The sequence below is a fragment of the Malaya genurostris genome, chromosome 3 (assembly GCF_030247185.1).
Source record: "Malaya genurostris strain Urasoe2022 chromosome 3, Malgen_1.1, whole genome shotgun sequence".
NCBI lineage: Eukaryota > Metazoa > Arthropoda > Insecta > Diptera > Culicidae > Malaya > Malaya genurostris.
Genome location: NC_080572.1, coordinates 211538104 through 211552662, shown reverse-complemented (window position 1 = coordinate 211552662; position 14559 = coordinate 211538104). Strand labels below are relative to the sequence as shown.

The window sequence follows — 14559 nt, the reverse complement described above, 5'->3', positions numbered from 1 at the left end:
GTACACTTGTACGCTTTTGTACAAACTTGAGTACGATTCAGCGTGTACAAGCTTAAACATGGGAAGCGCTGTTCAAGGAAGCCTTGGTATTACATTCATGTAGTCGAATTTGACCTTCTGTTTCAACAGACTTCGCAGCCGATTCAGAGCCATTGCATGGCTGGAGCTACGATCCTACTGACACTACGAATCCTTCCAGTTCGGGGCTCGAGCATACGAAAACTGGTTTGTAAGACCAGTACCCTATGCATTGAACCACCAACCAGGGATGAGCGCTGTTCAAGTGAGTGCAAAAAATTTCATGTGCATCGTGCACATGCTGTTTCTTGAAGACTGGAAGACAATAATCAAATTTACGTCAAATGTTGGTGTTTATTATTTGTTATAAATAAAAGTATTGCGAAAAAATGGAACAGTTCAATATTTTGGAGTTACAATCAGGGGAACAATTCAACTAAAACCTCAGTTTTTATAATCCATGTCTAAATATCTAGGAAAACTTTTACCGAGAACTTAGAGTTTTGTAAATGATTTTAAATTGTATTAGCTTTAATTTTTTTTCAAAAAGACTCGAATCGAATCCTTTTCATAACGAGTTGAAAATAAAAATATTTTCACAAAAATATAACATTTGTGAAGGGCCAACTTTCAAAAGACTATTTGTGAAATTTCATGACATTTCGATTAGTCAGAAAAAGTGATAATTATTTAAGTGGAGGTACTTTGTTATTTTATTTCATCATGCTCTGAAATGGCTTCAAAAGTGTTACACGAACTCTGTTTCATCGAAAAGATCCATTTGATATCAATTTGATGAATTTAAACTTGTTCTTACCGTAAATTGAAATTATGTGAGATAGCTGAGGCCTTAAATATATATGAGAAGACAGTGCGTTTACAATTATGCATGAACATTTGACCATGAGAATGCTATTTTCGAAATGGGTTCCGCGTTCACCCACAACAACGTGTTGATGGTTCAGAGCAGCCTTTTACATGTTTATAAGTAATAAATAATTTTTTGTGATGACTGAGTGAAAATGTACATTGGAGAAGCCAAATGAACGAGAAACTCACAGAAAAAAAATTTTTTTTGAGAAATATACGCTAGGAAGAGCAAACTATCAAACAGCCTTCATAGGGTCTGCCGCTAACGATAGGCAGGCAGCGCTTGAGCGGAAGAATAGGTATAGAGCGAGAAGACTAGTGTTTGTTGTCTGATGAACAGAGAAGATAGTTGGATATATGATACCGGTCGCGAGGCGGCTAGGATTTAGACCATGTTCAATGTACGCTTACCAGACCTAGTCGTGTGATAGAGCCTATCACAGCTATCAGAGTGGCGAAATGATAACGCGTATGCACGGATTGCATTAGAACGAATGTTCGAGTCCTGTCTCTAAACGTATCTTTTTCCAAAAAAATATTTTTTTTCTGTGAGTTTCTCACTCATTTGGCTTCTCCAATGCATGTTTCTACTCAGTCATTGCAGAAACAGAACATAATTATAGCGACTTTACGTCAAACTAACTTGAATTAATAAATCGGTAGGGGACGGGTATAGCGTGATGGGTATGTCGATGATTTTCATGCAGCCCGCCTGGGTTCGATTCCCAACCCGCACATATGGTTAGAAAGCTTTTCTGGCCCGAAGAGGCGAATGACATTAAGGTTAAAACGTCTATAATTGAACAAAAAATAAATAAATCGAGCATAAATCGAATCTTTTGCGTCGATATGTGACGTTGAATGAGACATGGATCCGGAATCAAAACGATCATCATCTAAATGAACTGGAGCCGGTGAGTCATGTCCGAAGTATCCAAAAGCACAACACAAGGTTATGACTTCAGTATTTTGGGATGCACATGGTAGAATCTTGATCGACTATCTTGAGAAAGGAAAAACAATCAATAGCTAATACTACGTAACTTTTTTAGATCGTTTGAAAGCAGAAATCAAGGACAAACAAATTGATATGTCAAAGAAAAAACTGTTGTTTAACCAAGAAACTGCATTATCTAGATTAAACAACGGTTTTTTTTTGACATATAAATTCGTTTGTCCTTGATTTTTGCTTTCAAACGATCTAAAAAAAGTTACGTAGTATTAGCTATTGATTGTTTTTGCCTTTCTCAAGATAGTCGATCAAGATTCTACCATGTGCATCCCAAAATACTGAATCTTAGATGATTCTTAGATATCATTTGAATCTTAGATCGGTTCAGCCATCTACGAGAAAAATGAGTTACACAGTTTTAATTTCGTTTCACATATCATCCTGTAGTTCCGGAACCAGAGGTCGGAACCAAACATAATTCTGGAACCTTGTTTGAAGTATACGACTTTTCATATGAATCTGAGTTTGTAGAAAACGGTTGAGTCATCTCCGAAAAAAATTGAGAGAAATTATTTGTCACACACGCATTTGCTGATCTCGACGAACTGATTCGAATGGTATATGGCTGTTCTTTTGAAGGAGAATCTATGATTGCTACTAAACTCAGGTATATACATGGTTAGCAAGTTAGTCAGTACATATACATATGACATCATGTTAATCATTCATAATTACTCATGATTTATAGCTCTAGTGTAAGAGTAATCACTAACAATAATGATTGAGTTAGCATATATGCAAAGTGTGAAGAATTCAAAAATTCATTATGTCCAGTCTTTTTTACAAGCCAATATAACGAGAGGTAAGCCCACTGCGCTCAATCATTGAAAAAAGTTCTTGTTTTTATGTGTCCGTTTTTCTTGGTACGCTTTGTGCGACGGTTCGTTCAACTTAAGCGGATAAAACTTTGCGCGCATTTTATGACGCTACATTTCACCTTAAGGTCTGAGGACAGAGGGTCGCGTGTTGAGTTTTAAATCGACCACGTGGCTCGATCAATTGCCTTTGCGCATCGTATTTATCTTGTACTCTCTCGTATATGAGCAAACTGTACCGGGTTGCCAGCATACATTTTATTATTTTGATGAGAAGTTTAATCACATTAATCTATAGTATGGGTTGGACATTACATGGATTCCAATGAACAATGAAAAAATATTCAACTTTCTCAAAGATTGAATGTCTGTGTTTCTTTTTGTTTCTCTCTGCTTTTTCAGAATGCTATCAGGAAACAAAAGCGTAAACAAATGGTGGATGCATTGAAACTGATTTTGTTTCACAGAAAAATACAAGACTTTATTTTTATCGCGATAACATATATGTTTTTATGTACTAATCGCATCTAAACTAAATTGTCTAGACTTTGTCACGGTGGATTTATGATACAAGCCTTTAAAGCCGAGATATTCGATGAACAAGTAGAGGTATGCATTTCCGAGCGTTCCAATTTTCAGCAGTTCTTCAGTCAGAAAAAAATACAACACGACCGCTAAACTCAATGAATCATTCAGAAAATTTCACAGAATATTCTCAACTAAATTTTGAAGACATTGTCTGGTGGGTTTTTCTATATTCTGCACCGTTTCCAAGAATATTTAATTTGAAACGGGAAAATAGCAAAAAACCTACCACTTTAAGGTTTTGTCCTCAGCCCTTAAAGATATGTTTAATAAGGCACACTGCCTTAATCTCATCTCCTTTTGATGATTCTTCTACCTTGAAGGCCACTTCGATTTCCAAGCATAGGCGCATAAGCAGATGATTTTGAAGCTTTTTTTTAAACAAAAATCGTTGAATGGAATATGAGCTAACCAATTTATATAAACCCATAATTCATTTATATTTGAAATTTCGTCTTCTTCCTTTGCGACACACCGTGGTGAAATTCTCATTGATTCGTTTTATTTGTTCACATTTTTCAACTGAACAACAAACGTAACCAAGGATATCGTTATTCTAAAATCAACAGTTCATCAACCTGGGTTGCCAGTTCCAAACATATTTCCCAATATCTCATTTTAACATTACGAGTTACTGAGAGGTAGTTAAATTTACGATACAGTTTTAGAAGTGAGTGGCAGGTCGTGCCCTCGGTAAGACCTTTCATTTGAATCCGAGTTTGTGAAAATCGGTTCAGTAGCCTCTGAGAAAATCGACTGACATTATTTGTCACATACACACATACGTACACACACAGTGACATCAATCTCCCAGCAGTCAAAACGAATCGCTAGAAATATGTCGTTTTGCTGCGAAATTATTTTGTTGTAAGTTCTTGGTAGCCCTTTAGAAACAAAATGCATACGAATCACATCAAACGGCTGTCACGGTTACGTAAAATTTGTACGCACGGCACGTGATAATGCGCTCATATGAATAGTGTTTAGCTTGTTTTGACGAATAACTGACGTAAACATATTTTCCGACATTAATTATATCGCGAAACATATTCAAAAGGATACCGGGAACAAGTCTATGTCAGTCAGTAATTATACTATTTCCAACCTCGTGATTGATCTGATGAATCTATCTAATTTCATATGACGGAACCAAAAAGCTACCGCATACACCATATTGTATAAGTGTCCGGTGTTAAACGAACATTTCCGTGATCGACGGTAATCACTTACATCAAATCTGTAACATATTTCCCACACCAATTATTACCAGCCAAGCGTGAAACTATTGAACAGATGACGCGAAATAAATGCAGCTAGCCTGTGACTATGATGCGGCGTTGACAAGTCCCGTCTCGAAAACATCATCACAGCACTGCCTACTGCGTCGGCTGCCGCTGTCTATAATTTGCATGCATATGCAAGCAAACGAAACACTTTATGAATAGTCGATAGTTTAGCACGCATCATCTGTGCCGTTCACGAGAACCAAGTCACATTCTGTGGGAAATGATTTTCCAGTTGACGGTGACGAGCCCTTTTTGAATCTATATAAACTGTGGATGAATTATTCATGACGCATCAGTGGTTCCCTCTTGATTCGACGGAGGCAACGCGAAATTCAGCTGTACATATTTCGGAACGTGCTACCTGGGATCCTGCTATAGGAAGAGTCTGCTTGCTAAACACCGCCAATGGCGAAACGGGCGAAGCTAATTCTGCTCTGTTGGATCGTGACTCTGGCGAGCGTGGATCTCCGGCGGGGTGGACTGGGAGTCGATGGGGTAATAACTTCTACTACACATGCTAAATTTTAATTGACCGTTAGAGCTTTTCGTCGGTTCGTCCTTCATTTCATGCTGCACTTAGAAAGCCACGATGGAACAGATGTTGAAAACGGGCGAGATGATGAGGAATGTGTGCCTGGGGAAAACCAAAGCGAACGAGGACCAAGTCAACGGTTTGCGCGAGTCGAAGTTTCCCGACGTCAAAGAACTCAAATGCTACGTTAACTGTATAATGGAGATGATGCAAACGGTGAGTGCAAGGGAAGGGGGAGTTCTGAAGTTGTTGAGCGTGAGTTTACTTTGAAGTGGTGTACACAGATATTACAGAATGACCGCAACGAATAGAGAGCTGCTGGGGAAAGTGTCGTTGGGTTGATCCAACCATTTCAAGCCGTGCATTGTTTCGCTCACTTATCCGATTGTACCTTCATAATCTAATTACACTTTCTTTGCAGATTCGAAAGGGAAAGTTGAACTATGATGCTACTATAAAGCAGATTGAAACCATTATGCCGGATGAGTTAGCGGAACCGATGCGAGTTGCTCTCGACATTTGTCGGGACAGTGGTGACGGCATCAAGAACCATTGCGATGCTTCTTACTCGATTATGCAGTGTATTTCGAAGAATAATCCTAAATTTATAGTGCCATAAAACCATCAGCCCGAGGGGACTGGAACTGATGGGATCGTAAAATTGTATTACCTGTGTAGCAACACTTTTTGATGCAATAAAACAATTTCCTGTGTACGTACGCTCTACATATGAGTTGAGTTATTCAAATCCGTTTCCAGTCAGTGAAAACACTTCAAAAACTCCATATGAACATATTGTTTTGACTCAATGACAACTCTCAGTGATGATATAAACATACTAGATAAGACCCTCTTCGGAAAGGTTCAAACAATCCAGAATAATAATCAGCTTAAAGAGGAGTGCAGGGAACAAAACAGAACTCTGAAGGCAAAACAGAATACCAGCATGCCAAAATCATTGATCTTGGGCGATACTTCAGACATACTTAAAACTTTTTATCTAAAATCACAACCACGTACAAACGGAACTGATAGGCGGCACTGCGTACAATTCAATGAAACGCCTTTTCCGGATCCGCATTATTTGATGGGATTCTCTTCTCTTCCCACCGTTTCGCCAGCCCAGATCCTTGCTTAGATATATCAAAGTAATTCACCAGTAATGACTCCACGTCTTAATTTCACCACCAAACATCAAGCGAAAGCGAAAGCGAATCTCTGCGAGAAGCATGGTCCTCCCAGTCGGTATGGAGACGGATGGGGCCGTTTCATGGGCGGAAGATTCATTATCGTCTTATAACAACCAACTGTTTACTCAACGAATACGGAGGAAAATGAAACACGATGGCCAACGGGAATGATTTCCCCATTTTCGGAACAACATTATTTTTTGTCCAAACCTAACTTTTCTGTTCAAGCGAAATCTATTTTACGAGGGAGGGGGATGATTGTGGTGGTGAGCGATGTGTTTCCATTTGTCGCAAACGTGTTGCACAATGTTCCAGAATTGAAATATTCGGGACAGTTGGATTTTATTCCTGCACTTTATTTGTGGTTAGATGAAGCTATATCCAAGAATGACAATTTAAAAACTTCATCCTAATGCACCTAGTAGTGTGTCAATTGCTATTATTCTTTTGTCATTCGAACAGTCTCATCAAAACATATTTTTGACACTGAAAGACCGAAATCAGCATTTTGGCGAAAAAAATAGTTGATTTTCTGATTTTAGTTAGTTATTTTTTTAGACAACTAAAAAAATCTTACTTTTGCCAATTTGGTTTTTATAATTCTATTTCCCTTAATAATAATAAAATATTTGTTAAAATGACTATTTTTTTAGTTGAATTCACCAATTAAACGTGCTGTCATTTCTTAGCTAAGGCACACTTTATTTCCATTCAACTAGTTTTTTAGTTGAATTAGAGAAATAAACCGTTGTTTTCAACCAACGTGAATGATTGAATTGGCTTCTGCAATTTTCTGCTATATGGCGCTCTGTCACCGAGAAAATGTTAACACCGTAATGACTACTAGCCACTAGATGGCACACTACTACCGAAAAAAATTCAGTCGCGGTTGTCTTTTCTATATTGGCAGGTATAAATACGATGTTGTATTGGAGAAAAAGACCTAAACGAAACATAAGCTTCTTTTTATAATTTTTTCTCCTAAATCGCTATTTTCTTCATTCGACTTCGCGAAATCGACTCTCTGAAAACTTTGAGCACTCGGAAAACAAAAACCGAATACAAGTAGCACACCGGAGGACGTAGCCCGGAAGGTTGGAAGATACAAAAAATATCATTTGACATATACAATTAGAGTGCAACATTCGAAACTCATTTCACTGTTCCGCGTAAAAACATTATTACGTACAATCGCTTCAAATGCGCACAAATTCTGAATAAGTACACTTTCCGCTAAGAGTTTACGTCATTTTTACATATCGGTTTAGAAATTTGTATATGGATATATCGTAACACATGCGAAAAACATCTAAACAATTTGCAAGTAGTTTCAATAAGACTGTCCTTTTTAGCTTTTTAATGGATTGTTTTGCTTTGACACTTCTCATGAGTTTTTGGCTAATAAACTTGTTAAAAGAACCCATTTCATTTTTGTTTTCTTTCTGTTCTTCAGTAATGATGGTGATAGATAAATAGAAACAAATTTTCTGATTTTAATAACCATATTAGTTGTCAATGAGAATTTCGTGTTGGATTGAAATATTGCTGGTTTATGTCCAGGATATTCGCCAACTTAACACATTCTCTAAAAATAAGAGTTTTTTTCAGCAAAATAAATTCTCAATGTCAACTAATTTTGTAGTTATTTTGGAAATTTTGTTGTTAAAATCAACTAATTCAAAAACAGTAATACGAATTAGGCGCAGTGCTAATTTCGGTCGTTCCGTGGATAAGATATGTTCTGATACGAATTTGGGCAGATGTTTGACACAAAGTCATTCATTTCCGAAACTGAAAGTATCAGCAATAGCAAATTTGAACTTAATGATAAGTCACTTTTTGGAAAATCCTGTTTCAATCCACCTAGTGGTGCAATGATGTCTTTCTCATATTACTCATACCATCATAAATATTACTGTGGGGTTCTAAAAACAACCGGAAACGGAAATATTATCCACAACGAACTCAGGGATTCTGTTTGAAACCGTAAGCCTTTTCCTTCTATAAGTTTGTGAAAATCGATTTGGCCGCCTTGGAAAAAAAGTAAAGTTGACCCTTTTTGCAGTTTTTTACCACAATTTCCAATACTTCCTTATTTGGAGGACCGGAATACCCGAGGCTGGATCGTATCACCAGTGACGAATATGAGCTACAGATTGGAACAGATTTGAAACTGATTGAAAAGAAAGTTTTCTACTTTTGCTACGTCGATTTAGGTAGCGGTATAAAATTGTAAACTCTTAACCCAGTAGCTCCGGAACCGGGAGTCAGATTCATATGAAATTCAGGAATTTTATTTGGGATTATAACGCCTTCGGCTTAAACCTAAGTTCGAGAAAGTCGGCCAAACCATCACTGAGAAAAAAAGTTTGTGTTTCATTTTGGAGAATTTAAACACTATTTTCGATGCTTCCGGAATCGGAAATCGGTAACCAGGACAGCTGAAATTAGTTCAATAACAATGACTAACGGTTGGAATAGTTTCGAGCCCAGTTTAGAACTTTTTCACGTTTTTGGTTTCGCCCGTTAAACTGACGCTATACAACTTTTGATACTCTTCACCCCGTAATTCCGGAACTGAAAATTGTATTCGGATGAAATTCTAAAGCTTTGTATAGAATCATAAAACCGTTAATTTGAACCTAAGCTTGTGAAAAACAGTAATCAGCTTCGGTGTTGATTTTCGTTTTATATATAGCGTGTACGAAATTGAACAAAGCCCGCTGTGTGTATTGTTTGTAAAGGCGAGTTGTGTTTTCTTCTTCCGTACCAGTTCGTACCGGTGCGTACTGGTTTTGTATCGTCATTTTATATGGCGGTTTGAAAGCTTTAACACTCATCGCCCTGTAATTGCGGAACCGAACATCAGATCCGGATGAAATTTCACAGTAGCTTTTAAGACAATATGAGCTTTAATTTAAATCAAGATTTGTGAAAATTGGTTCAAGCATCGCCAAGAAATCGAAGTGAGTTCTTCTTCTGGAGTTTTTCTTCACTACCTTCGGTGCTCCCGGAACAGAAAATAGGAAACTATTAGTGCCGAATCAAGCTTTTATGTCCACAAACCAATAAGTTCTAGATGATGAACTAGATGAATTTATCGGTCAGTGTTGTGGGATTTGTACTTGTGTTTGCCATGAAAAAAAAAGACACATGAAATTGAAAATTTTCCATTTATCGCACTCTAGTTCCGAAACTGGAAGTCGAATCCTGAAAAAATGCTCTAGAAAATTTTAAATAGTCTCAAAACCTTTCGTTTGAATCTTAGTTTGTGAAAATAGGCCAAGCCATGTCCGCGTGCATATTTATTACTTAATTTTCACATATTACCGTATAACTCCGAACCGGAAGTCGGATCCCAATGAAATTCAATAGCAGGCTATGGGACCATTCATTTGAATCTAAGTTTGTGAAAATCGGTTCAGCTATCTTCGAGAAAAGTTAGAGCATATTTTTGTTCCATAAAAACTGGAAGAGTTTCGACGGCATCTTTCAAATCAACGAGTTCAAAATCAGAGAGAGAGAGAGAGAGTGCCGGATAATTCTATCAACTACATTTTTAAATAAACTGAGATCCTCAGACTGATGAAAGAAATTCATCAAAATCTCGTGTTATCGTCTTGTTTTTTTTCTGGAAACTGAAAGTAGCTAGGACGAAAGTGAAAAAAGTGGAAAAATATGTGGAAATCATTTTATGTATTTCGGCATGACCAAGACTTATCTCTCAGCCATAAAAATATCGGGTGAAGGTGTTTTAATTGCCATAAATGTTTGCATAGCTTCAGAAGAAATTTTAACACCAAAACATAAAGAGCTTGAGAAACTATGGGTTAAATCATACATATCAGGAGTAGAACAAATTTTTGTTTCTGTATTTTTTCCACCTGAAAATGCTAATACAAGTTCGTTTGAGGTTATACTTGATTTCGACTGGGATGATAATCGTGGAAAACTGTAAACCGGCTGTCTCAGTCTTATAATACAAACGAATGTTGTTTACTGTCCGACGTTTCGGCCTTTGATGTAGGCCTTTTTCAAGGAAAACTGGAAAATTTATTGTGTTACATTGACAAAAACATAGAGCGTTGAACAAATAATACAATGTAAAAACTTACTAAAGTCTATCGTTTATAGTCAAAATTTGTCGATGTCTGACGCTACGTTGTCTGGTCAATTTTAGAACATGCTTTAAAATACTACGAGAAAATCTATACTATAGATCCATACCATTCATACCCATTCTCAGCAAACAAATTACAAAAGTACTAAAACCGGACTTCCCAACAACAAAACTGAGCCATAGACCGATTAAAACAACACGATCTCTACTCCGACCGATTAAAGATCCTGTTGATCCATTTAAACAATCAAACGTCATCTATAGCATTCCCTGTAATGACTGTGAAAATGCATACATTGGAATGACAACCAATCAACTGAAAACCAGACTCAGTGGTCATCGATCCAACATTAATCAATTTTTAAAACTAACTGAAAATCCACCACCACACGCAGATGAAGAAATATCAAGGCTAAAAGAAAAAACAGCACTCATTCATCACACCATCAATGATGGACACAATTTTGCATTGGAGAAAACAAAGATTATAGATCGATCATTGCGATCTACAGCTTTGCCTCTGTTGGAAATGTGTCATATTTCCAATACTACCAAAACAGTTAATCATCGCACCGATGTACAAGGCCTCAACACCACTTACGCTGGTATTCTACATGCTATCAAATCCATCAAATACGATAAGAAATGAAAACTCTCCGATAAACACCAATACTACCGTACTCTACACAGCACTTTGCTGAGCTTTTTCAACGATAACGTTACTTAATAACGTTGATAAGCTCATTGTTTTTGATCACCATGATGAAAGCTTCAGAATAGTCGTTAAACTAAGTAGTTGTGACACTGTACGTGATTTATGCAAGCAAAATATTTGTTATGCAGTCAATAGTAAGAATTGTTTTTTAATAACTTTTGATTCAGTTTTTAAGTAAATGACCATTTTCTCGTAGTATTTTAAAGCATGTTCTAAAATTGACCAGACAACGTAGCGTCAGACATCGACAAATTTTGACTATAAACGATAGACTTTAGTAAGTTTTTACATTGTATTATTTGTTCAACGCTCTATGTTTTTGTCAATGTAACACAATAAATTTTCCAGTTTTCCTTGAAAAAGGCCTACATCAAAGGCCGAAACGTCGGACAGTAAACAACATTCGTTTGTATTATAAGACTGAGACAGCCGTTTTACAGTTTTCCCCAAGTTCGTTTGAACTATTTTTTCAAACTGTAAAAATTATCACCTCAGAAATGAATCCAGAAACTAAGTTTCACATTTATGGCGCCTTTTACCAACGAAATGTAGATTTCATCATAGACATCGAAAACAAATCTATCTTATCTATCTTGGTAGAAGAATGGTCTTTTCCATTTCTGCATCTTTTCAGCATTCCCCTAAAATATGCATCATTCCCAGGAATTTTAAAGTCACTCTATTTGGTGCCTGGTGTGAATCACACATTCGGAAGTATCGTGGAGTTGCTATCATCTAGTGTATTTCCAAATTATTCTAAAAAATAGTATATGATAAGTTTTTTCAGTAGATAAAAATTCTTGTAAAAAATAATCAACTTGGCTTTTTCAAAGGCCGCTCGACTGCATCTAACATACTAGAATTTGTAACGTTCACTCTCAATGCAATGGGTAATAGCAACAGTATAGTAACATTATACACTGATTTCAGTAAAGCATTTGACCGCATTGGCATACCGTCACTACTTAAAAAAAATAGGTGTGGATCTAAACTTTCTATAATAGCTCAAAGCATACCTCTCGAATCGCAAGCAAGTTGTTCGCTTCAAAATAAATTTCCTGAACCAGCCCATGTCACTTCTGGTGTTCCACAAGGTTTCCACTTAGGTTCTCTCCTTTTTATTTTGTATGTTAATGACAATTCCGTTTTACTTAAACATGTAAAAGTACTTATTTTTGCAGACGACGTGAAGCTTGATATGGAAATAACAAACGGCATTGATGAAAAAATATTCCAGAACAAGATTGATTTATTTAGCACATGGTGCAGCAATAGATTACTTGAACCCAGTGTAAAAATCCTGTTTTCATCCGCCTAGTGGTGTAATGATGTTTTTTCATATCTCTCATATTCTCATATAAATGTGTGGCACTCTTCAAAATAGTTTTCTACGATTCTTGAAAAACAAAAAGCTTTGTATATAAAATAGTAAAACCTACAGAGTGAAGCAGTACTCAAATCGGTTAGGCCATTTCTGGGGAAACGAAATTAATTCAACTATCGCAAGTACTTCCGGAACCGGAATCGGAATCCGGGAACCGGTATAATCGAAGTCGGATCGAGAAAAGTGACTAGGATCCATTTATGAGGCTATGGCTACAATCTCAGGTCGTTAATCCGAAACAGGGAATCATAAAAGCTGAAATTAATTTATTTGGCCGTCTACTGACAATGACTACCGATTGGAATAGTTTCGAGGCTAGTTTATTTTAAGTTTCTTACTTCACAGCATTTTGTGAGGGTATAAATATTCACCCTCTTTACCCTTTAATTCCAGAGCCGGATATCGGATCCGGATGAAATTCAGGAATTAAATTTGGGATCACAAGACCTTCCATTTATACATAAGTATTTGTAAAAATCGGTCTAGCCATAGCTAAGAAAAGTGAGTGAGATCCGTTTTGGAGGATAGCCGAAATCGATTTGTTCGGTTGTCTACTCATAATGTCTATCGATTGGAGTAGTTTCAAGGTTAACTAAGAATTTTTTTTACGGTTTTTGTTTCGTGGCTTTAAGTGTTGATATCAAATGTTTAACAAACTTCATCTTATAATTCCGGAACCGGAAGTCGGATCCGGATGAAATTTGGAAGTTTAATATGGGACCGTGAGATCTTTAATTTGAAGTTAAGTTCGATCGGTCACGCCATCTCTAAGTAAATTGTAGAAGTAATTTGGAATAGGAATTTTTTCACTAATCACCCTGTAATTCCGGAACCGGAAGTAGGATTGATATAAAATTAAGGAACTTTGTGTGGGATAATTATACCTTTCATTTGAATCTAAGTTCGTGAGAATCGGTTCAGCTATTTCGGAGAGAAGTAAGTGCAATTCTATATCATTTAATAGAAAATTTGAAACACAATAATTAAACATACATTTAGGAAGTCAATAAGTAGAATAAATAAAACTGTGCGTTATTTAGGTACATATTGTTTTAAACTCTAAACTCATATTCACCGAACACTACAATAGCATGATCAGTAATGCAAATTGTATACTAGGATTTATTAAAGATTTCAGCAATAAGTTTCAGGACCACACCACTAATAAACTTTTATATATAACGTGCGTTAGGTCATTACTGGAATATTGTAGTGTAGTATGGAATCCATACAACGTCAGCATAGAACCAGTCGAGAAACAATTTGTTTTGTACGCTCTTCGTAGATTAAATTGGACCACATTTCCACTTCCGCCATATGAAGCTCATTGTATGTTTATCAATACATTTAAACATTTAAGGACCACCGAAAATTAACAATGATTTACTTCATTTCCGACATTTTTTCGTAACGTGTTCAATCCGCAACAGTACTTTCACAAATTAATTTTTATCCACCTGTCCGTTATTTAAGAAATGGTAACATATTTTTGAAAAAGTCTTTTAGAACAAATTATTCAAAAAATGGTCCAATTAACCGAATGATGCGTTGTTACAATCAAAATTGTTAGATAATTGAATTCAGTATATCTAAAAATCAGTTAAAATTAAGGCTAAACTTTAGTAATAATGCCTAGTGTATAAGTAAACATTGTTAATTATTATGTGTAGATCTGTTTGACGAATAAATAAATAAATAAAATAAATATATAAAACGAAACTCACATCGGATTTCTAGAGAAGGGTTTGAGGTGCCGGAACAAATAATAGTCGAGGAAGCCAAAACGAGCGAATGACATTCATTAGGAAGCAATTGGAAACACAAATCGTTGATTTTCTGCCATGATAGTGATGCACTGGTGTACCGGTGCATTGTCTCAGAAAAACTTTTTTTTTGCTTCAAATGAGGCCATTTTGTAGCAACTTTGCGAAGTATTGCACTAAAAGCATCTCTTCAGGCCGTTTTAAGGCACTCGTACCGACTTCAGTTCAGTATCGAGGAATCATTTTGCTCCTCGACGATTAACAATGGA

General features: G+C 36.4%; 2 protein-coding genes across 5 annotated transcripts in view; one reads left to right on the top strand and one right to left on the bottom strand.

Moving 5' to 3' along the window:
• The window catches only part of LOC131438110 (SCY1-like protein 2), a 360702-nt gene that overhangs the window by 201260 nt on the left and 144883 nt on the right, over nt 1-14559 (bottom strand). The gene's annotated exons all lie outside the window — the stretch shown is intronic.
• LOC131438111 (general odorant-binding protein 72-like) lies at nt 4824-5844 on the top strand. Its single transcript, XM_058607924.1, has 3 exons — nt 4824-5081; nt 5167-5334; nt 5540-5844. The coding sequence occupies exons 1-3, from the start codon at nt 4992-4994 to the stop codon at nt 5735-5737; spliced, it is 456 nt and encodes a 151-aa protein (XP_058463907.1). The 5' UTR covers nt 4824-4991; the 3' UTR covers nt 5738-5844.